The sequence below is a fragment of the Antedon mediterranea genome, chromosome 7 (assembly GCF_964355755.1).
Source record: "Antedon mediterranea chromosome 7, ecAntMedi1.1, whole genome shotgun sequence".
Taxonomy (NCBI): Eukaryota; Metazoa; Echinodermata; class Crinoidea; order Comatulida; family Antedonidae; genus Antedon; species Antedon mediterranea.
The window spans coordinates 29,833,740-29,858,794 of NC_092676.1; the positions used below are offsets into that span (position 1 = coordinate 29,833,740).

The following is a 25,055-nucleotide window of genomic DNA, read 5'->3' on the forward strand; positions in this document are numbered from 1 at the left end:
TGACTGGCGGCCGATATGCACTGTGACCCGTAGGCCTATTTATAGTGGCGTCTAGACGTACTGTTATAGTGGCGTCTAGACGTACTGTTATAGTGGCGTCTAGACGTACTGTTATAGTGGCGTCTAGAAGTACTGTTATAGTGGCGTCTAGACGTACTGTTATAGTGGCGTCTAGACGTACTGTTATAGTGGCGTCTAGACGTACTGTTATAGTGGCGTCTAGACGTACTGTTATAGTGGCATCTAGACGTACTGTTATAGTGGCGTCTTGACGTACTGTTATAGTGGCGTCTAGACGTACTGTTATAGTGGCGTCTAGACGTACTGTTATAGTGGCGTCTAGACGTACTGTTATAGTGGCGTCTAGAGGTACTGTTATAGTGGCGTCTAGACGTACTGTTATAGTGACGTCTAGACGTATTAATATTATTATAGTGACGTCTAGACGTATTGTTATAGTAACGTCTAGACGTATTGTTATATTGACGTCTAGACGTACTGTTATAGTGACGTCTAGACTTACTGTTAATAGTGACATTTAGACGTCTGTTATAGTGACGTCTAGACGTACTGCTATAGTGACGTCTAGACGTACTGCTATAGTGACGTCTAGACGTACTGCTATGGTGACGTCTAGACGTACTGCTATGGTGACGTCTAGACGTACTGCTATAGTGGCGTCTAGACGTACTGCTATAGTGGCGTCTAGAAGTACTGTTATAGTGGCGTCTAGACGTACTGTTATAGTGGCGTCTAGACGAACTGTTATAGTGGAGTCTAGACATACTGTTATAGTGGCGTCTAGACGTACTGTTATAGTGGCGTCTAGACGTACTGTTATAGTGGCGTCTAGACGTACTGTTATAGTGACGTCTAGACGTATTAATATTATTATAGTGACGTCTAGACGTATTGTTATAGTGACGTCTAGACGTACTGTTTATAGTGACGTCTAGACTTACTGTTATAGTGACATCTAGAGGTGTCTAGACGTACTGCTATAGTGGCGTCTAGACGTACTGCTATAGTGGCGTCTTGACGTACTGCTATAGGGCGTCTAGACGTACTGCTATAGTGGCGTCTTGACGTACTGCTATAGTGGCGTCTAGACGTACTGTTATAGTGGCGTCTAGACGTACTGGTATAGTGGCGTCTAGACGTACTGGTATAGTGGCGTCTAGACGTACTGTTATAGTGGCGTCTAGACGTAGTGTTATAGTGGCGTCTAGACGTAGTGTTATAGTGGCGTCTAGACGTACTTTTATAGTGGCGTCTAGACGTACTGTTATAGTGGCGTCTAGACGTACTGTTATAGTGGCGTCTAGACGTACTGTTATAGTGGCGTCTAGAAGTACTGTTATAGTGGCGTCTAGACGTACTGTTATAGTGGCGTCTAGACGTACTGTTATAGTGGCGTCTAGACGTACTGTTATAGTGGCGTCTAGACGTACTGTTATAGTGGCATCTAGACGTACTGTTATAGTGGCATCTTGACGTACTGTTATAGTGGCGTCTAGACGTACTGTTATAGTGGCGTCTAGACGTACTGTTATAGTGGCGTCTAGACGTACTGTTATAGTGGCGTCTAGAGGTACTGTTATAGTGGCGTCTAGACGTACTGTTATAGTGACGTCTAGACGTATTAATATTATTATAGTGACGTCTAGACGTATTGTTATAGTAACGTCTAGACGTATTGTTATATTGACGTCTAGACGTACTGTTATAGTGACGTCTAGACTTACTGTTAATAGTGACATCTAGACGTCTGTTATAGTGACGTCTAGACGTACTGCTATAGTGACGTCTAGACGTACTGCTATAGTGACGTCTAGACGTACTGCTATGGTGACGTCTAGACGTACTGCTATGGTGACGTCTAGACGTACTTCTATAGTGGCGTCTATGACGTACTGCTATAGTGGCGTCTAGAAGTACTGTTATAGTGGCGTCTAGACGTACTGTTATAGTGGCGTCTAGACGAACTGTTATAGTGGAGTCTAGACATACTGTTATAGTGGCGTCTAGACGTACTGTTATAGTGGCGTCTAGACGTACTGTTATAGTGCCGTCTAGACGTATTGTTATAGTGACGTCTAGACCTATTGTTATAGTGAGGTCTAGACGTATTGTTATAGTGACGTCTAGACGTATTGTTATAGTGACGTCTAGACGTATTGTTATAGTGACGTCTAGACGTATTATTATAGTGACGTCTAGACGTATTGTTATAGTAACGTCTAGACGTACTGTTATAGTGACGTCTAGACGTACTGTTATAGTGACGTCTAGACGTACTGTTATAGTGACGTCTAGACGTACTGTTATAGTGGCGTCTAGACGTACTGTTATAGTGGCGTCTAGACGTACTGTTATAGTGGCGTCTAGAGGTACTGTTATAGTGGCGTCTAGACGTACTGTTATAGTGACGTCTAGACGTATTAATATTATTATAGTGACGTCTAGACGTATTGTTATAGTGACGTCTAGACGTACTGTTTATAGTGACGTCTAGACTTACTGTTATAGTGACATCTAGACGTACTGTTATAGTGACGTCTAGACGTACTGCTATAGTGACGTCTAGACGTACTGCTATAGTGACGTCTAGACGTACTGCTATAGTGACGTCTAGACGTACTGCTATGGTGACGTCTAGACGTACTGCTATAGTGCCGTCTAGACGTACTGCTATAGTGGCGTCTAGATGTACTGCTATAGTGGCGTCTAGACGTACTGCTATAGTGGCGTCTAGACGTACTGCTATAGTGGCGTCTTGACGTACTGCTATAGGGCGTCTAGACGTACTGCTATAGTGGCGTCTTGACGTACTGCTATAGTGGCGTCTAGACGTACTGTTATAGTGGCGTCTAGACGTACTGGTATAGTGGCGTCTAGACGTACTGGTATAGTGGCGTCTAGACGTACTGTTATAGTGGCGTCTTGACGTAGTGTTATAGTGGCGTCTAGACGTAGTGTTATAGTGGCGTCTAGACGTACTTTTATAGTGGCGTCTAGACGTAGTGTTATAGTGACGTCTAGACGTACTGTTATAGTGACGTCTAGACGTACTGTTATAGTGATGTCTAGACGTACTGTTATAATAATAATAATAAGATTCTTATAGCGCACATACCACTCCAGAGTGCTCAAGGCGCATTTAAAAATAAAAAAGAAATAAATCATACAAATTCCTGACAAATAAAATGCAATTTCTTTGGAGGGTCCCCATCCGTTGTCGTTCTATCGCGGTCCCGGACCCCAACCCTACCTACGTCTAGGCGTACTGTTATAGTGACGTTTAGACGTACTGCTATAGTGACTGCTATAGTGGCGTCTAGACGTACTGCTATAGTGGCGTCTAGACGTACTGCTGTAGTGGCGTCTAGACGTACTGCTGTAGTGGCGTCTAGACGTACTGCTGTAGTGGCGTCTAGACGTACTGTTGTAGTGGCGTCTAGACGTACCGTTGTAGTGACGTCTAGACGTACCGTTGTAGTGACGTCTAGACGTACCGTTGTAGTGACGTCTAGACGTACTGTTGTTATAGTGACGTCTAGACGTATTATTATAGTGAAGTCTAGACGTATTATTATAGTGACGTCTAGACGTATTATTATAGTAACGTCTAGACGTATTGTTATAGTGAGGTCTAGACGTATTGTTATAGTGACTTCTAGACGTATTGTTATAGTGACGTCTAGACGTATTGTTATAGTGATGTCTAGACGTATTGTTATAGTGACGTCTAGACGTATTGTTATAGTGACGTCTAGACGTATTGTTATAGTGACGTCTAGACGTATTGTTATAGTGACGTCTAGACGTATTACTATTATTATAGTGACGTCTAGACGTACTGTTATAGTGACGTCTAGACGTACTGTTATAGTGACGTCTAGACGTACTGTTATATTGAAGTCTAGACGTACTGTTATAGTGACGTCTAGACGTATTGTTATAGTGACGTCTAGACGTATTATTATAGTGACGTCTAGACGTATTGTTATACAGTAGTGAAGTCTAGACGTATTGTTATAGTGACGTCTAGACGTATTGTTATAGTGACGTCTAGACGTATTTTGTTATAGTGACTGTTATAATAATAATAATAAGATTCTTATAGCGCACATACCACTCCAGAGTGCTCAAGGCGCATTTAAAAATAAAAAAGAAATAAATCATACAAATTCCTGACAAATAAAATGCAATTTCTTTGGAGGGTCCCCATCCGTTGTCGTTCTATCGCGGTCCCGGACCCCAACCCTACCTACGTCTAGGCGTACTGTTATAGTGACGTCTAGACGTACTGCTATAGTGACGTCTAGACGTACTGCTATAGTGACGTCTAGACGTACTGCTATAGTGGCGTCTAGACGTACTGCTATAGTGGCGTCTAGACGTACTGCTATAGTGGCGTCTAGACGTACTGCTGTAGTGGCGTCTAGACGTACTGCTGTAGTGGCGTCTAGACGTACTGCTGTAGTGGCGTCTAGACGTACTGTTGTAGTGGCGTCTAGACGTACCGTTGTAGTGACGTCTAGACGTACCGTTGTAGTGACGTCTAGACGTACCGTTGTAGTGACGTCTAGACGTACCGTTGTAGTGACGTCTAGACGTACTGTTGTTATAGTGACGTCTAGACGTACCGTTGTAGTGACGTCTAGACGTACCGTTGTAGTGACGTCTAGACGTACCGTTGTAGTGACGTCTAGACGTACTGTTGTTATAGTGACGTCTAGACGTACCGTTGTAGTGACGTCTAGACGTACCGTTGTAGTGACGTCTAGACGTACCGTTGTAGTGACGTCTAGACGTACCGTTGTAGTGACATCCAGACGTACCGTTATAGTGACGTCTAGACGTACCGCTATAGTGACGTCTAGACGTACTGCTATAGTGACGTCTAGACGTACTGCTATAGTGACGTCTAGACGTACTGCTATAGTGGCGTCTAGACGTACTGCTATAGTGGCGTCTAGACGTACTGCTATATAGTGGCGTCTAGACGTACTGTTGTAGTGACGTCTAGACGTACCGTTGTAGTGACGTCTAGACGTACCGTTGTAGTGATGTCTAGACGTACTGTTGTTATAGTGACGTCTAGACGTACCGTTGTAGTGACGTCTAGACGTACCGTTGTAGTGACGTCTAGGCGTACCGTTGTAGTGACGTCTAGACGTACCGTTGTAGTGATGTCTAGACGTACCGTTGTAGTGACGTCTAGACGTACCGTTGTAGTGACGTCTAGACATATTATTATGGTGATGTCTAGACGTATTATTATAGTGACGTCTAGACGTATTATTATAGTGACGTCTAGACGTATTATTATAGTGACGTCTAGACGTATTATTATAGTAACGTCTAGACGTATTGTTATAGTGAGGTCTAGACGTATTGTTATAGTGACTTCTAGACGTATTGTTATAGTGACGTCTAGACGTATTGTTATAGTGATGTCTAGACGTATTGTTATAGTGACGTCTAGACGTATTGTTATAGTGACGTCTAGACGTATTGTTATAGTGACGTCTAGACGTATTACTATTATTATAGTGACGTCTAGACGTACTGTTATAGTGACGTCTAGACGTACTGTTATAGTGACGTCTAGACGTACTGTTATATTGAAGTCTAGACGTACTGTTATAGTGACGTCTAGACGTATTGTTATAGTGACGTCTAGACGTATTATTATAGTGACGTCTAGACGTATTGTTATACAGTAGTGAAGTCTAGACGTATTGTTATAGTGACGTCTAGACGTATTGTTATAGTGACGTCTAGACGTATTTTGTTATAGTGACGTCTAGATGTACTGTTATAGTGACGTCTAAACGTACTGTTATAGTGACGTCTAGACGTACTGTTATAGTGACGTCTAGACGTACTGTTATAGTGACGTCTAGACATATTACTATTATTATAGTGACGTCTAGACGTATTGTTATAGTGACGTCTAGACGTATTGTTATAGTGACGTCTAGACGTATTATTATAGTGACGTCTAGACGTATTGTTATAGTGAGGTCTAGACGTATTGTTATAGTGACGTCTAGACGTATTGTTATAGTGACGTCTAGACGTACTGTTATAGTGACGTCTAGACGTACTGTAATATTGAAGTCTAGACGTACTGTTATAGTGACGTATTGTTATAGTGACGTCTAGACGTATTATTATTGTGACGTCTAGACGTATTGTTATACTGTAGTGAGGTCTAGACGTATTGTTATAGTGACGTCTAGACGTATTGTTATAGTGACGTCTAGACGTATTGTTATAGTGACGTCTAGACGTACTGTTATAGTGACGTCTAGACGTACTGTTATAGTGACGTCTAGACGTACTGTTATAGTGACGTCTAGACGTACTGTTATAGTGACGTCTAGACGTACTGTTATAGTGACGTCTAGACGTACTGTTATAGTGACGTCTAGACGTACTGTTATAGTGACGTCTAGACGTATTACTATTATTATAGTGACGTCTAGACGTATTGTTATAGTGACGTCTAGACGTATTGTTATAGTGACGTCTAGACCTATTGTTATAGTGAGGTCTAGACGTATTGTTATAGTGACGTCTAGACGTATTGTTATAGTGACGTCTAGACGTATTGTTATAGTGACGTCTAGACGTATTATTATAGTGACGTCTAGACGTATTGTTATAGTAACGTCTAGACGTACTGTTATAGTGACGTCTAGACGTACTGTTATAGTGACGTCTAGACGTACTGTTATAGTGACGTCTAGACGTACTGTTATAGTGGCGTCTAGACGTACTGTTATAGTGGCGTCTAGACGTACTGTTATAGTGGCGTCTAGACGTACTGTTATAGTGGTGTCTAGACGTACTGTTATTTAAAATTATAAAATGCGAACAATCAAATCAAAGTGCTCTAGTAACTATCGGTTGGCTTTTCTCAGTTATATTAGCTGGGGTTCGAATCTGTATGCATTTAAAAAAATAAATATATAATTTTTTTCTTTTATTTTTAAAGAGAGATATTTAGAGTCAAAATAATTTAGGATAATAAATGTAAACGATTAACAACATCAAAATTCAAGAGTGTGGCCTGTTGACCGCCGCGAATGACCAACAATTTAATGTTAGAAAAAAGGGAATTATAACTCTCTTCGTTACGTGTTTAGAAAAGAATTTATATCTCCTCATTGGTATGTCGGCGTTGTTATGCATATGAGTCTGTGCAGGTGTAGTGGGAAAGATGGTCAACACGCCACACTGTTAACATTTACAACATCAAAAAACGGGTGGCGAAAGCCACAGAAAAATAAAAGATGTTGGTGTGCTCTTCCCGCCTCAGCCCTAAGGCCAATTGAAGCCAAATGTACTCCTTCATGTTTTAGTATTCTTGGGCGGGCTTCTTTTCTAGATGGACTTCTTTTCGAGATTACTTTCAAATTAAATGAGGGGATCTGCTAGGTTCCTGCCCGGAGAAAATGTTTTTTTACAAGATTTGAAAAATCTTCTAATGTAAAGATCAACAACATCAACATTCAACAGTGTGGCCATGGCATGTTGACCGCAATGAGTAACAACACCATCTTTCCCACTACACCTGCACCAACTCATTTGCATAATAACGCACGGCATACCAACTGTTTGTATAGGAGGTAGCAATCAATGGGTTGGTTGTTGGATGGCCAGGCTTGTTCAGGCGACTGAGCTAACTGATCATTTTGGTTTTATCAATATTTATGCCTAGGCAAGTGGACCTTAAATCATAAACAAAAGTGTATGGCATTCAGTTTCCATTAAATAGACACCATAACACCCATGTTCCTCATTTGTTTAGTATGGGTACGGTGGCTTCTTTTTAACGGATAAGCTTCTATTCCACATGGGGTTCTTTTCAAGATTACTTTTGTAAACTAAAGGAGGGGAGTTTCTCGATTCCCGCCCGGAAAATTGTATCTTGACATGATTTGAATTTCTAATAAAGATTAACAAAATCAAAATTTAACTTTTAAAATTAATTTTGTGGCGTGTTACACCTGCACAAACTCATTTGCATAACAACGCAGGGCTTACCAAACTGTTTAAAATAGCTACAAGGTCCTCAGAAATGATACCTATAGTATTTTGAAACATGATATAAGAGTCTTCACTAATGATTGGGGCTGAGCAAAGACAATTTTGAAACAATATTTATTGAAATATGAAATTAAATATTAAGTCTCCAGTTAAGCTCACTATGGTTGGGGCAGAGCTAAGAATGAAAGCTTAGTCCCCGGAAATTATGAAACGAAATATAAAAGTCTTCAGGACCAGCCATACAATGGTGATTGTTTCCCAAGTGTGAGACATGCAATGCACGCGGCCCTGACGGTAATTCAACAAAACGAAATTATGAAATACAAACAGAGCTAGCACAGAAAGGCCTACTTACTAATTTTAATATTTCTATAATTTAGAAAACAATTAGATTTATCATATCACCTTTGATAATTATAATGTTAAATTTCAACTATCCAGATGCGAATTTTAGGTTGGGTTTTTAAAAACTTGACTTCATATGCTTCAATTTCGAAGATCTGCTTAAAACATATTTATTTATTTATTCTACTATAAACTTTTATTTACAACATAATATTAGTAGGCCTACAATACAATATCTTGCATGAAACGGATATTTAAAAGTACACTATAATGTGTAACGGTAGAATTACAATTCTAATGTAAAAGATTAACAAAATAAAAATTGAACAGTGTTGTGCGTTGATCGCGAATAACTAACAATACCATCTTTCCCACAGCACATGTGCACACTCATTTGCATAACAAACGCACGGCATACCAAACTACGATGAGATAAAATTAATTCTCTTCTAAACACGTAACGCAGAGAATTAATTCTCTTTTTTTACATTAAAATAAATTGAGGGCGCTAAACATAATATTTAAACCATCAAAGCAGTTGGCGAGAGCAAAAAAAAAAGATGGTAAATGTGCTCTCCCTGCCTCAGCACTAAGGCCCTGCCACAGCCTTTTGGGGTCCTTTCCACCACATCACCAGATGCATTGATGTTCTCGCCTCATGATTTGTGGTGGAAATGGGGACGTATGATCTGTGAACCCCAAACACAGTGGCTCGCATAGCCTTAACTCTATTCCACCGACCAGCGTGGGAATCGAACCCACGACATACGTGTGTTAACACGACGCTCAGACGACTGAGCTAACTGATCATTTTGGTTTTAGCAAGGTTAATAGGATATTTATGACGTAATGATGAATTACGTAATACACAGTCATGTTTCAGTTTGTGGTTCAACGGGTAATGCTCAGTTTTGAGTGCTATCAGCTCGGGTTCGAACCTCGACATTAATATATATATATTTTTTTTAATATTGTTTTTTTTTTAAATAGAGATATGTGACACTGTATTGTCGAACATTTACGGTACCATACCGGTAGGTATTCAAATATGCTTAATACGGAAAGATATTAAAATTCAGTGACTTATTTCTATTTTATATCACTGTGCTCCATGCCACTGGCTCCAAGTTGGGTCCACTTGAGCAGAGTGTATTAACATACGAAAAGATATTAAAATTCCGTGAATTATTTTTATTTTATATCACTGTGCTCGTCTGGTGCCAAATTGGGTACACTTGAGTACATTGTATTACAATACGAAAAGATATTACAATTCAGTGACTTATTTCTATTTTATATATCACTGTGCTCCACTGACGCCAAGTTGGGTCCACTTGAGCACAGTGTATTAAAATACGAAAAGATACTGTATTAACATTCAGTGACTTATTTCTATTTTATATCAATGTGCTTCCCTGGTACCAAATTGGGTCCACTTGAGCACAGTGTATTAAAATACTGGTGCTAAATTTGAGTTACCGTAGTACTATTTCTATTTCGGAAGTAAATAAAGGCATAAATGGCGCTCCGTAGAAGTAGAGAATGCTCTGAATATATATTACCACCTCCACACACAGTAGTGTGACCACATCGTTTTTGTTGAGAGAATTTCTGGTGGTAAGAAGCGTGCTAGTGGTACGGTAGTAAAAGAAACAATTATACATTGACAGGTAGATCTAGAAATGTTATGCTTTGTTTCGAGATTGTTTATATTTAATATAGATTATAATAAAAAATACTACAAACATCATTCTATTAGCCTACCAAAAAGGCCTTTAGGCTAGGCCTCCTACTAGTAGCCTAGCTAGGCCTATGCTAGGCTAGTAGTAGTAGTACTAGGCCTAGGCCTAGTAGTCTGAGTAGTTAGTAGTATAGTTACTACTAGCAGGCTAAACCCTATAAAGCCTAGCTCATCATGTGCAAAAAAAGAGTATAGGGCCTAAACTAAGCCTATATTTAATATTACTAGCTAATACCAATAGACTTGAAATAGCCTAGTTTAGGGTGGATACTAGGCTAGTATAGAGGGGATAGCCCTAGAAATACGGTAGACATAAAAAATATAGGCCTACTGTATGTGACATGTAGGCCTATATTTTTGTAAAAAATATTTTAAGACGAATAAAACGTGATTTAATTAATTTGAAGTGAGGGTATGGGAGAGATATTGTATACATTTTACTAATATTATTTTATTTTCTTTGATAACCTTATGGCAATACTATATTTATATGAAATCGTGCAGGAAATAATGTATGAAACTTTCCAGGAAATTTTACAATAGCTGTTGTTTGTTCTTCGTTATCTTTTTGCTTTCAAGTTTGAGGAAATGCTAATAATTTAACAAACTTGAATAAACAAAGAGATTTGATATATTTTTTATTATTTAAATAAATAATTATATTTTGAATTTGTTTTGATGACACAATTCAATATGTTAAATTGAAAGTTCTCTAAAATTTTACTTAATTTCAGCAGTCACCTAAGTGATCAAAGTACGGACTAATCCATTGGTAGATGTTAAGTTGAGTAACATTTACAAGAAGAGTCACACATCATGTCACTATTGTCCATCATTCAAAAGACTTACATCGTACCTCTAATTGTAGGCTACACATTCCTTGTTAGCGGTGTCGTCATATGGATATTACAGGCTTGCTGCTTAGTTATCTGGCCGTTTAGTAAAAGTCTATATAGACGTTGTGTTTGTGTTTTAGCATACCAACATTGGGTCCGTAAGTTAAGTTTTCAGTTGTCTTTGTCCATGTCGCAAAAAAAAAAAAATACAGTGAAGGAGACAAATTTGTAAGAATGTGTCTAAATAGAGCACATATCTTTATGCTACTCGTATGCACACTTAAAATAAAAATAATAATAATTTACATTTTGTAAAATAATATCTTAACTTAAGTACATTCTTAAACATAATATCTTAACTTAAGTACATTCTTAAACATAATATCTTAACTTAAGTACATTCTTAAACATAATATCTTAACTTAAGTACATTCTTAAACATAATTTCTTTGTTACTCAATAATAGTTTATCTTATGCTCAATTAAATAATTAATATCAACATTTTTTAAGTCCATATGCTTTCAATTTAAGTAGAAATCATTAAGTCAATATTAAATATTTTGATATTTTTAAACTTCGAATCAGAATGTGGCACACATGGGTACATCATGATCACAAACTCTCAACCCTATACAAATACAACATAGATAAAGGTGACTCCAAAGTTTGAACTTTACAAAAAATTGAATAATGCTTAATCACACCTCTCACCACATGTGATTCCCTAAATGAATTGTAGAATGTAATGTTTTGTTTTGGTTTATTTATTTCTGTGCTCTGTTCTGTTGACCAACTACCATAGGTGTTTAGCACCGTGCTAAACACCTATGGTAGTTGGTCAACAGAACAGAGCACAGCACCTGTTTGGTCTTTCCTTACCTTTTATATTTGGTTTTTTTTTCTATGTATAGTATATGGCAGAAATTGAATAAATAAAAAATTAAATAAATAAACTAAATGTGCTTTTTTAAATGTACACTTTCAGAGACTTTAGGCACATAAATTTAAATAAATATACTGATTTTGAACATATGCTTTCATAATATTATGATGTCTGTTATTTTGACTGGCAGGTAATTCACAGAAAACATGCCATGCTTTAGTACTAAATATAAATAACATGTGCACAAGAAAAAATAAATAAAATACAAAACTATTTTTTTCCAGAAATGGTCTTCTTGTTTGACCACTGGGCAAAAGCAGAAATTATTTTCTACCATGACGGAAAACTAGTAGATTTTTTAGCGAAAGAGCACTCCCTCATCGTTATGAATCATCGTTTTGATGTCGATTTTTTAGTGACGTGGTCAACATGTCAAAAGTTTGGTATATTAGGGGTAAGTGGTAGAAATTAGTGATCACTCAAATTTGGTATCTCTTCCGTACCTCATTCCTTTTTGATTTTATTTTTAAAAAAAGAAACATAATTATATATTATTTGTCTTTTCAGTCGTCCAAATCTTTTGTAAAAGAAGAATTGAAATATATTCCAATTGTAGGTTGGGGCTTTTCTCTGATTGAGATGGTCTTTCTGAAAAGGAATTTTCAGAAAGATCGAAAGGCTTTGGTTGATGGAATTAGTATATTGAAAGATTATCCATTGAAATCTTGGGTAAGTTGTACTGGAATAGTCCTGTCATGTGACCTTGAGTACTGTAAAACCACTTTATTTTTCCAAAAAGCATATTTATAAGATAATTTGATGATAAAAGTGGTAAAGATAAAGCAAAATTGGAGAGAAAAAAACCAAAAGAGCAAATTCGTATTATGGCTACCCTTTACATATAAAACGGACAATGACAATAAAAACATGACAAAAATAGGACAATACATAAACTTTCACGAATCGGTTACAATGGCCATTTTTGCAATGTAAAACTTTTGAGAATTTGAACAATACTATACTGTGAACAGGATCGCGTCAATCAATTGTGGGTGCGACCTTTCGTGTTGAAATGCATGTACTCTGTGTGTAATGCATTATAGTAGAACAGTATTCCTTAAAATGAATTATAATAGACACATATAGAAGATGAGTTGTCAATGTCATAGTGCACTGACCTTCAATGACTTTCAAGTTTTCTGACTTTGAGAACAAACTATGGTTTGTTTGACCTGATATCCTACTATTACTATTGTAGTACTGAATTAATCTATGTACTTTGTAAAAACAAAGAGATAATAGACAGTTTAGTGCAATAAAGACTAATGTCTTCTGAAGTGTTTCCACTAATCACATGTAAACTTAACAACTGGTCATTTTTTACATTCAATGTATATAAAGATAGCTAAATATTTATATAAAATTAAAACCTATCTATAAAATGTTTTTATTATTTAGATCATAAAAATGCAGCATATGGAAATTTCATAAAAAAGTTTAGTACTTTTCTTCCATAAATTTCATTGAGAGTTTTTATGCACTATTTAAGAATAAACTTATTATTATAAAAACTACATTGTACCTGAGGTACACATTAAAAGTTAAAAACATAATGTTATTTATTAATAGATGTTACTATTTTGCGAAGGCACCCGTTTTACAAAACAAAAACAAGAAAAAGCCAACGAGGTTGCCAGGGAGAAGGGACTGAAGGAATTAAATCACCATTTATTACCACGAACCAAAGGATTCTCAGTTATAACACAGGCGATGAAGGGCGTTGGTAAGTTACAACTGAGAGAAATAAACTTTAATGCTCCATATTGTTTATAGTGGACTATCCATAACTATTAAGTGAGAGTTTAAGAGAATTCACTAGTTTTTAGACTAATAATATTCGTTCTTATATAGTGCTTATTGCACAATGCTTCTAAACGCTTCACATTATTGGAAAGATACACAATGCAGCTAGTATTCAGTAATCTAACTGTGTACCCGTGGGTAAAGTATCCTGCCTAGAGATACAAGCAATGCGACAAGAGTTGTACCTGTAGGTAAAGTATCCTGCCTAGAGATACAAGCAATGCGACAAGAGTTGGATTCAAACTCACAATCAGTAATTCAACGTCCAAAACACTGCACCACATGCCCAGACAAAACAATTACAATACAAGAAATCAGTTCTTGTCAGAATTTAAACTGAAACCCAGGTCAATGGATTTTGTCAGAATTTAAACTGAAACCCAGGTCAATGGATTTTGTCAGAATTTAAACTCAAACCCAGGTCAATGGATTTTGTCAGAATTTAAACTCAAACCCAGGTCAATGGATTTTGTCAGAATTTAAACTCAAACCCAGGTCAATGGATTTTGTCAGAATTTAAACTCAAACCCAGGTCAATGGATTTTGTCAGAATTTAAACTAAAACCCAGGTCAATGTATTTTGAAGTTGAGCACCAACAATCTACATAATATTAAGTAAATCTTTATATTTCAATAGTTCCTGCTGTGTATGATGTAACATTATGTTGTAAAGATGACCCAACATTTATGCAAGTAATGTCGGCTAAAAAGCTAACATTTCATTTATTAGTAAAGTAAGTTTATTCTTCCTTTTTTCAGATTAAATGTGTAGATTTGTAGTCCATATCTTATTCTTGTATTGCCAATCAACAATAAAGATTGATCTAACATTTCTGTTATTGTGTATAGGAGAATACCTGCAGAAGATATACCAACAGATAATGATGATGATAGCGCAGCATTCTGTCATAAACTATATCAAGAAAAGGTAAAAACTTTCTACCAGCGTAACCTGGTTTATTTACAACTATCAGTATTTACATACAGTACTTTATTGGATTTTGTATTAAAGATATAATATTTAAAGCTCTACAGGACAAAGTGCCTCTGTGTAGACATTTTGCAGTCAGTATAATTTTATATTATTCGTGATTATTATATGTGATTGGTTGAAACTACATCACATGACTACCGCTCTGAGGATCGTAATTTTTCCTTGAGTATGATGATATATATTCCATCTAGCAAAAAATCCAATCTTATATTTCACCTCAATATCTGTATAATATTACATAGCCTATGTAAAACCAGGGAGATGTAAAATAACACTACTAGAATGTAACAAAATGTTGGTAGGTTGGTTATAAGTATAATCCTACCAGAAATGGATCTTAAATGTTATAATACACCTCTAAACAGTCAATATACTATTTTCTATGACAGGATGAAGCAGTGAACCATTTTCATGAACATGGCACATTGGACGGGTACCAGGGAAAATATAAACCATTGACGTTAAAAAACAACAGTGGTCCGGTGTCGGTTGTACTCTTTTGGTCTACTCTACTATTTACACCATTTGCTTACTACTTAATGTACTTACTTTACACAGGATCCATGTATACTTACATAGTGCTAACTATTTGTACATACTTGGGTAAGTACACTAACATTTAAAGTACAGTTTTATTCATTACATATCTATATACACTGTATATCATTTGCAATTAAGGTCTTAGTAAAAAGTACATAGACTGGAAGCATTTGTCAGTTACAAATATTGAAATTTGTAAATGTTATCATGATGGAAATGCAAAAAAAATTGACCTGCCAGCAACACATCATCAATTCTCCTACTTCCACAACTGATAAGTAATAATTGGCAATGAAAGTCATATCACAATACATCCAGCATTTTAGATAGGGGGAGGTGGGTGCTAATATTGAAAATGATCCATCGGCTTGCAGAAAAATAAAAATAATAATTTTTCTATTTTTAAAAGACATGACTTTGTTTATGTCTGTGCTGTTTATTTGAATACATTTGATAGTTTATTATGTTTAGATTCAACCTGTTAGTGGCGGTTGCATCGCTGTTGGTTGACAACTGAATAAAATTTAAAAAAAAAGAAAAAAGACTGTTAAATTTTAAGGGAGGCCTAAAGCCTGTTTAGCCTTCATCTAAATCTGCGCCTGCACATAGATTGGATACAGTTTTTAGTTAATTACAGTAACCATTACACAGTGGGAGTAACACAGTAATAATGAATTGACCTACTATACCAATGACCTCCATCCAACACCCCTAACGCACTGCCAATAACATGTATCATGTAACTCCTCTTTTAGTGTATCTACTATGCAAACGAATGATATCGGAGACAGTATCGTCAAAAGGTTCAACATATGGATCAACTATAAGTAACGGTAGTGCTACAAAACAAGAAACACAAAATTCAACAAATCAAGTTGAAAAAAAGGACTAACAAACATAGATGTACGAGCATTACCAAATAAGGAAATATAGAGGGAGACATATCAGAATGCTGGCGTTTTAGTTTTTGTATTCTGATCTCAAATGATTAAATAAATCGATAGTTACACAATATTGTATATGATGTAAATATGTATGTTGTGTTTACCTGTTGTTCCAACTGAAGCCTATAATGTTACCACGGTGATACTGGTTCACAAAATAGCCCCTGTATCAGGGGGATAACCACCTACCTGATAGAACAGTGATTAATGGTGATACTGGTTCACAAAATTGCCCCTGTATCAGGGGGATAACCACCTACCTGATAGAACAGTGATTAATTTACTATTGGTAATCCTTAGCTACATTGCCTAAAGACAAAATAAATAAATAAAAAATGTTAGGTTTTATTAACAAATAATATTGATTGTTGTAGATAAACATGTCTTCTTAATATTAATTTTAAAGTGTATTAATAATAATATATATTAATTATATTATTTTAAAGTCAGATTTTAACTATGAAATAGATTGGACCCAGTTAATGAAAAGTGGTGCAGTAGTGTGTTAAATTACGGTCAAGCATTGACATCTGAATGACAGTGCTGACAATGACATAGTGTGTGGCTACCCAACAATTATAAATAGAATTGAGCTAAATTTATCTGATATCTTTAGATTACAAATAGAAGAATTAAGAGTGAACTTTACACTGTACTAAGCACACAATGTATGCTGCATAGTATTGTACTACGCACACAATGTATGCTGCATAGTATTGTTGTAATGATTGACAAAAACATTTGAATATTGATATACGGTACTACAATTACAAGTAATAAACTTAATAACAAAAGTCAAATGTTGGTCATAATTAAACTCCTCCAACTTATTATGTTTAAATTATTGTATATAATATTATCTAAGAAGTCAATAATTAAAATATAATAACATTCCAAATATTAGAAAAATAATAAATATTCTAAAAACCTCGAAGTTCACTCATTTAAAATTACATTTAGTATGCATTTAAACTTTACTTTAGTCGTTTATTGGTATTATGCCTTTTATTACATTGTATTTTTGATATAGAAATGTTGTTTTGTTAATTCTGTGTGCAATACAATGGCATACACCACAAGCAGTATTTTAATGGTAACTTTTTCACCAAAGACTCATTATGTGTCCAAAAGTAATTTTAATTTGTCGACACTGATTCGGTTGTTTTTTTCCAAAAAATTGTAAAAATATTTTAGATTCTATTTTATCTTTTAATTTAAAGCAATGTGTGCGATATTAGAATTCTTTTTAATTAAAAATTATTAATAATAAAAATAGGTTTTTTTAATTGGAAAAAGGTGTTTTTTTTAAATTAAATATGAAAATTCTGGTTTAATCTGATTATTACGTTAGATTTGTATTCATGCAAACAAATCTATTAAAAAACATCTGTATAATGATATAGATAATTTTTAAGCAATTATTTCCAGTATTACTTTGATAATGATAAATTCTTTTAAATATTTCATTATTCTAACATTCTAAATAATTCAGGTAGAGAATTTTGTTTTTCTTACAAGTTTGAAGTTGCTGTTTAATAATCATTTTTGCTTTATCATGCAACATTACATCATGGTAGATGATGACATGAGACCTAAGTATAGGCCATGTCATATCATTCTTAATCTTTATACTTTAATCAATGTATGCACACATTTTGAATGAAATGTTGTAATGGAATAAAAGTATAAAGTATTGTTGTACATTAGCACAGAATAAACCTACCTGGATACATTGATTGAATGAACGGTTATAAATTGGAATAAATATACCATTATTATAATTGAAAGTTTTGGTGTAAGTGTATTCTTAAAATCTTATTGCTTTGTATCGTTGGCAGAAAATGTCAATAATTTAAGTTTTCTGGTGAGGAGTTCGCGAAAAAAATCCAACCTGTATTATGCATCGCTTAAAACAGTCTACAGCACAAACCACCTGTGAAGTTTTTTATCAAACTTTTATTTCAAAATTTCTGAATCCACAGAAAAAACAGCAATTCAATTGAATTCTGAAAAAAAAGACTTTAAATTCCAACATTTTAGGTTTTTTATTTGTTCCAACTTAAATGCATTACATAACATGAATTGGCTTTTATTTGTTCCAACTTAAATGAATTACATAACATGGCTTTTCTTTGATATAATTAACCATCTATTTCATCTAGTTTATTATAAATGACAACAATATAACACCTTTATAATATTAAATAACAACAATATTGAATATTCCACCAAATGTATAACAACAAATATTTCTTTTTGATCAACTAAATGATTCCAAATTAAATCATTTCCAGGTCAAAAAACTCTTTTTTCCACATATTACGGCTAGTTCATAAACAAATAGACATTTATTCATATTTCGGCATGAAATCAGTCAAGCAGAGCACACTCTTTGTACTTACAATGTTGCATTGAAATGTTTAACATAGGGGGGGGGGGGGGGGGTTCCTAAATTATTTGTTGAAAAAATAAAATAAAAATTCAAGATGAAGAATGAATGAATATCTTATACTTTCCATTTATAAATATTTGATTTAAAAGCATATTTGAATAAAATTAAACATAAAACAAGATTAGAGTCCTTTTAAGTATAGGACTTAATTACAATATTGCAGCACGTTGTAAATTAAACTGGACATTTCTATCTTTAACATTTAAAAAAAAGAATGATTGACATATGTATAACTATAATTAACATTTATTTATATAATTAAAAATATTGCGCTCAGCTGTTCATCTCATATACATTTTTTTAGTGGAACAAAATGGAATGTACTGTAAAGGGAACACATATATATAAACAATGTATTGGTAGTGTTGCCTCGTTAGGGGTCGTGAAGGTCAATTACTGGACCTCCAGTGTTAAGCAATGGCATATACAGTAGGTACCAAAGATGCCAATATAATATTTAGTATACACATCAGTACATTATCCAAAAAGCACTAAGTTTGTGTACAGCAAACAGCATTCTAATACTGCCTTCACCTCAAAACAAAATTGGAATCTTTTTATTTTTTATGATAACAATTGCTACTATTATTATTAAGAAATACAATTTCGAATGTTGCAATAGCGAATGTATTATTTTTAACATACTGGTTTTGTCCCAGCTTAGACATATCATGTTATTAATGTTACTTTAATTAGCATGCTACATCTGCTAAATTTAACTATTATAATACTGGTTTTTTTATATTAATGTTACTACAGTTCAATCTGTCTTACACAGTTAGCATGCATGTCTACCACATAAAGTACAGTCCTAGCACCTCGTTTACCCACCGCCATGCCTCGAGGGAGTTTAAGCGTGTCTCCTTGGACCGTAACTATTCTTATGAATTTCCCCACAGGATTGTATTCATAGATCAGCGGTGGTCCATCTTTGGGAGTGCTACTAATAAGTATATTATCATTAGGGGAAACTGCCACTCCTGTTGGGTAGCCAGTAGGATTGCCTTTGTTTAGGATTTTGAATACATAAAGAACTTGACTCATTTCATTAACTATCTTCACGTTGCTCTCGGCAGAATCGCATATGATGAGATGCCCTTTGCTGTTAGCCGCAACAAACCACGGCTGTTTAAAGATATTGTGAGGGGGTCTACCGATAATATTAAGTAGCCAGCCTAGGGTAGAGAACACTTTAATATTTGCTGCTTTGTGATCTACTATATAAATTCTATTATTGTGTGTTGTTAATCCCATTGGAGTTTGAAGATCATTTGAAAAGAAATTCCCTTTCAGGTTGTTGTCGGCGTCTAGGTGATAGAATTTATGTCTTTCTGCATCTGTGACGTAAAATGTGTTTGGACTGCACGGGTCTGCTGCGATTCCTGTAGGGTTAAAGGGACTCTCTTCGCTTTGTGGTACAGACACATTATGAGAGAAATCACCTTTTTTATCCATGACAGCGACTCGTCGAGAAGCACGATTTGTTATAACCAAGCGTCCATCACCAAGTACAGCGATATCTAGCGGTTCCCGGAGCTTAGCATCGACAGCAATTACCGACGGCAAAAAAGATAAGGACATAAGAGGGGCTGCTTGATTTCCGTGTTTTCTTCTATGAGGACTGGAAGGGGTTTTGGAAACGGAGATCATTGAATCTGATCCGAACGTGCTTTTAAGTCCAGAAGTTACATTCAAAGTGAAAGGGTATCTTTTAATGGCTTGGTCATTAATCCTAGCAAAGATTTTATGTATACCTATATCAGATGGGGTAAACTTAATATGACACTGATCGCTACCTCTATCTCTGACTTTTATAATCTCTCGTTTACCACAACCACTGGGTCGTTCTAACTCTACCATTACCTTTCTATCATTAGAGGTATTTCTTACTGGTTGGTTCTTTTCATTTTTCATCAACAATCTAAGATGTATTTCTTTGCTGATCACGCATGGTTTTTTTGGATTAGCATTTATTATAAAAGACTTGGCATAAGAGGTAAAGCCTACATCTGATATGAAACTGATGTCAGACGTGGTGGAGTCATCAGACAAAACTTCATCCGCTTCTGTTGGCAGATTTGAAGTCGACTGAACAGGACTTTTCTTCTTCTTTCCTTTCCCTTTTGCTGGTTTCTTTTGTTTGTTAACCTGTGCGTATTGTGGTTCCTTATTCGGATTTTCAGTGGGTTGTACACTTTCAGGTTCTAAATCTTTCGGAGCGTCATCTTTCACAATATCTTCTTCTTTTCCATCACCGTCTCCCTTACTTTTGTCTTCCACTTTGCTTCCTTTCTTTTTAGGTCTAGGACAGGTTGCATCTTTCGCTTTCTCCATCAATTTGTTTTGTTTTTCAACACTACCAATGCTCATCTCTTTTATTTCATCCAGAAATTCATGGTTTGGAAAAAATTGCACTTTGAAATCATACTTATTTTGTTTTGGGATGGACTCACCAATCAAAGATTTCAAGCGAACTGAAGCTTGCTTCGAGGTAGTAGTAACTGATATAAAGTTACCAAACTTAAGCAAGTTCTCAGCAAAGTAAACTCCTTCTGTGATTTCTTTGGAGAAAGAAGCGATCTTACTGCGCCATGCTTCAATAACCGCTTCTTTATTGTTGTAGTCTTCTTCAATTTCCATTCTTAGGATGGTCATGTTCATGTCTAACATCGCCTTGATAGATTCAACGTGATTCTCAGCTTCAAACAAAGCTTGAATATGCTGATCTTGTAACTCTTCCTGAACGTGTTGCATCGTGTCTAGTGCCCTCTTCGCAGAATCCTTCTTCTTGTTTGCTTTTGTGATCTGTTCTTTAAGAGCTTGTGACATCGCACTGTAGGTATCTTCAATCTCTTCAAGATTATGACTCTGAGCTTTATGTTGTACAATTGTGCAGTTTGAACAGACGGGAACTTCGCAGGTCTTGCAGAAAAACTCGATTTTGAATTTTGGATGTTTGTTGCAGTAAACCGGTTTTAGATGGATCTTTTGGGAGTCAGTAAGTTTATCAAATTCTTCTGTAGTGATTGTTTCATGTTCGGCTGCCATCATCTTGTGGATTGGGATGCATGAGGTGCACAGATATAAAGCACAATCGACACACCACATTTCAACCTAATAAAAGTTAAAAAAACAAATGCACAATTAATGAAATTATTCATTTTTACCTTTACTTGTTTTAATTACATCATACCTGTAAACCGTTTTGTGCATTTTTCATCACAAGATTGCAAAGGCACAATATCAGGTCATAAGTACAGTATGTCAACCTAGCTGTGTAGTCCCTGGGACTCGTACATTAATATTACGAAAAGTTGGTATAGAGGAATATGCGCAAGACAAGAAGAATTGAAGAGATGGTGTGGAATGAGTGAGTCAGTAACCTCTTGGAAGAGGCAGAAAGCTGATAATAAAATATGATGATGATGTTGATATGATGATGAATGATGTTGGTGATTATGATGATGATGATGACGATAATGATAATAGTGATGATGATGATGATGATGAATAAAGATGGTGATGATGATAATAGTGATGATGATGATGAATAAATATGATGATAAAGAATAAAGATGATGATGACAGTGATGACGATGATGATGATGACAGTGATGACGATGATGATGACAGACAATGACTATAATCTATTTTCTATAGCCTTAGGGTCTAAGCATGGTCTAGGTAATATTATACTGTAAATGCAAAATGCTTAAAAAGTAAAGCCTAAACAAAATGGTGGACATTTACCTCTTCACTCTTTTTACAAAGACCACAAGTATGAGTTACAGGTTCTCCTTCAACAGTTCCTTTGCTTTTACCTCCGATCTTCTGTAAAAATTCAATAAGGTTATTCAAATGGAAGTTATCTGGTAGACTTTTGATGCCCCCTTCCGGTATCGGATGTTCCTTGCGGCATTCCGGACATTCAAGAACACCTTCCTTCTTCTCTACCCACTGCTCAAGACAATCGCAACAGACAGAATGGAGACAGGGTAGCATCTTGGGGTTTTCATACCGTTCTAGATGAATTGGACATTGTAGGAATCGTTCGTCCAGAGTGTTGGCCATGCTGTCTGCGTCCTCCAAGGACGATGAAGCGCTGCCGCTACCAATGCTTTCAGAACATGTAGCCATGGTAACAGATTGTTATCTGAAATTACAAAATAAACAATGTGACAAAAAAATAAAAATAAATGATTACTGGTGAATAATTTCTGATTACAGTATATAGGCCTAGCAACTTGTTTTTGTGCAAAGCTAAAGCTCTGTCTACACTATCAAACTAGATTAACATAAAAAGTGTGATGTGCCTAAATATGGAAGTTATAAGCTTAAATATGGTAGTGATATGACATTATCATGTCCATGGGCACATCACATTTTTTTTATCACATAAAGATTGATAATGTAGACAGAGGTAGAGCTATAGAAAGTATTATGCGCTTTAAGACCTTATTATCATTATTGCTTATTACATATTTCTAATACAGAAAATCACACTATTATCATTGCATTTAATATTACCTATTGCCTCTGACATGTCTAGTAATACATTCTATTCTATGGCTGTTGTAGTAAGCCTAGACTTTATTGATCCAAGTTATGCTGATGAGCAAATTATAAATCAATAACAAACCAAAGCTAAACACAGTCCATGTTTCATAAGCCACACCATGGTCCATGGAGATTATTTAACATTAGTACAGCAGTATAATTAATCGTTTTAGAATTTTAGATAGATGAATTGAAGATAATTTATTGTCAAGGTTTATGCAAATTTAATTAAATTATTATTCAAGGAATGTAAATTAGATTTTGTCTTTTAAAAAAAGACATCCTTGGGCCTTATCACAGAACAAAAGTTGCAATTATGGTATTCTTACCATTAAACATAAATATTATACAGGGTTTAATAATTAGTAGAGGATATTAATCCATCTATTCAAAGCAGTTTTGGAGAAACGTTTTGGTCCATATTTTTCGCCTTATATAATTTTCAAAAATAATATAATAAGTATCATTCTCAAGATCAAGGTATATCAAGCATTCCAGGGCAAAAAACCATCACCTTAATCATGGAGTAAAGATTACTCCATGCCTTAATGTACCAAAATTATACTAGGACATATGGTATGTAATTATAAAAATTCACAACCAACTGTATGCATTTTTTAATTGATGTGGTAGAAAACTATGTCTAATAATGCAGAAATGATTATCCAATGACATCATATCATTACTCCAATCATTTACAACAATCAAATAGTCATACTGTAGCCTGCATTCTATATACTTACTACTGTACTATACTAATAATATTTTAATACCGAACTAAACTTCCGACCTATACAACAACTATTAATTATTTATTAAATATATAGGCCTAGGCCTAGGCCTAGAATAAAATAAGTAGGCCTAGCAAATCAATCCAAAAAATATTCAAGTCAAATTTCCTCCACCTAAATAAAGAAATAATCATATGCTTTACATACATACATATATTCTTCTATCTAAGGCTAAGCCCTTCGTCCCGCCTGATTTTCAATACATTTCAGGGCGGCGAGACCATTTTCCACCTGTATGATGAACGAATACATGGTGTACTTTCCAGGCCTAGCATCCCGAATTCAAAGCGAGTTTTTGTTCATAAAATACAACATTAAATAATGTTAAAATAGAACTAATAGTATCCAAACTACTTACCCTGCTTTAGGTTAAGCTTATAACGTCTGAATGTCTAGAAATAAGGAATAATCCCATTTCAAGTTAACGGCTGCTGGGATTTTCCATTTTCTGACAAATTTAGCAGTGAAACGGTGTTGGCGCGCAGCAGCAGAGGGAGGAACGATGCTTCTTGGAATTAAAAGTTTTTCTATTTTGCATACAGTATATAATGTTTTAATTCGGTATTATGTATTTAATTTTCTTCTATACACCTTCTAACTCACAAGAAAAACAAATATGTAATAATAGACGTCCAATTTTATTAATAGACGTCCAATGTTATTAAAATTATATTAGAATATTACAAGTTACACTTTGACACTTATACAACACGAAATGCATTAACGAACTGTTTATATCCAATTCAATGTACGTTTGAAATTGACGGTCCGATGGTTTTGGATTACCTCATTTCAGTGTGGTCACAGCTTGACCTTCATCGATCCATGCCGACTTTGACCGTCTTTTGCTATTTTTATTTATTTTTTTGCTTTTCTATAGTATTAACCATTATTCATCCATCAAACGACGGTTTGTGAACCACTATAATAATTTATTTGGAGATTACACTTTTAACAATAGTGGCACTCGACCAAATGGAAGGTCCATCCAAAAGAAATATAAAAAAAAAAAAAACATGATATAGAAAATAACAATTTACAATA

At 35.3% G+C, this 25,055-nt stretch overlaps 2 protein-coding genes across 2 annotated transcripts; one reads left to right on the top strand and one right to left on the bottom strand.

The window, feature by feature from the left end:
- The first annotated feature begins 9,980 nt into the window (after window positions 1-9,980).
- On the top strand, window positions 9,981-18,006 carry LOC140053980 (1-acyl-sn-glycerol-3-phosphate acyltransferase gamma-like). Its single transcript, XM_072098769.1, has 9 exons — window positions 9,981-10,079; window positions 10,885-11,144; window positions 12,155-12,324; window positions 12,438-12,599; window positions 13,500-13,653; window positions 14,371-14,467; window positions 14,583-14,661; window positions 15,117-15,330; window positions 16,023-18,006. Exons 2-9 carry the CDS (start codon window positions 10,967-10,969, stop codon window positions 16,157-16,159), a joined length of 1,191 nt encoding a protein of 396 aa, XP_071954870.1. The 5' UTR covers window positions 9,981-10,079; window positions 10,885-10,966; the 3' UTR covers window positions 16,160-18,006.
- A 244-nt stretch (window positions 18,007-18,250) lies between these two features.
- On the bottom strand, window positions 18,251-24,474 carry LOC140054917 (uncharacterized). The gene is made up of 3 exons (XM_072100040.1): window positions 24,370-24,474; window positions 22,414-22,816; window positions 18,251-21,777 (listed from the first exon to the last, which is right to left on the bottom strand). The coding sequence occupies exons 2-3, from the start codon at window positions 22,798-22,800 to the stop codon at window positions 19,417-19,419; spliced, it is 2,748 nt and encodes a 915-aa protein (XP_071956141.1). The 5' UTR covers window positions 22,801-22,816; window positions 24,370-24,474; the 3' UTR covers window positions 18,251-19,416.
- Between the last annotated feature and the right edge of the window lie 581 nt (window positions 24,475-25,055).

Excerpts from the sequence above, each read along its gene's own strand:
- LOC140053980 (XM_072098769.1), top strand. The coding sequence starts at position 10,967 with ATGTCACTATTGTCCATCATTCAAAAGACTTACATCGTACCTCTAATT. Across the intron at positions 12,325-12,437 it reads AAAAGTTTGGTATATTAGGG|TCGTCCAAATCTTTTGTAAA; the intron begins GTAAGTGGTAGA and ends TTGTCTTTTCAG. Across the intron at positions 13,654-14,370 it reads ACAGGCGATGAAGGGCGTTG|TTCCTGCTGTGTATGATGTA; the intron begins GTAAGTTACAAC and ends ATATTTCAATAG.
- LOC140054917 (XM_072100040.1), bottom strand. The coding sequence starts at position 22,800 with ATGGCTACATGTTCTGAAAGCATTGGTAGCGGCAGCGCTTCATCGTCC. Across the intron at positions 21,778-22,413 it reads TTTGTAAAAAGAGTGAAGAG|GTTGAAATGTGGTGTGTCGA; the intron begins GTAAATGTCCAC and ends AACTTTTATTAG.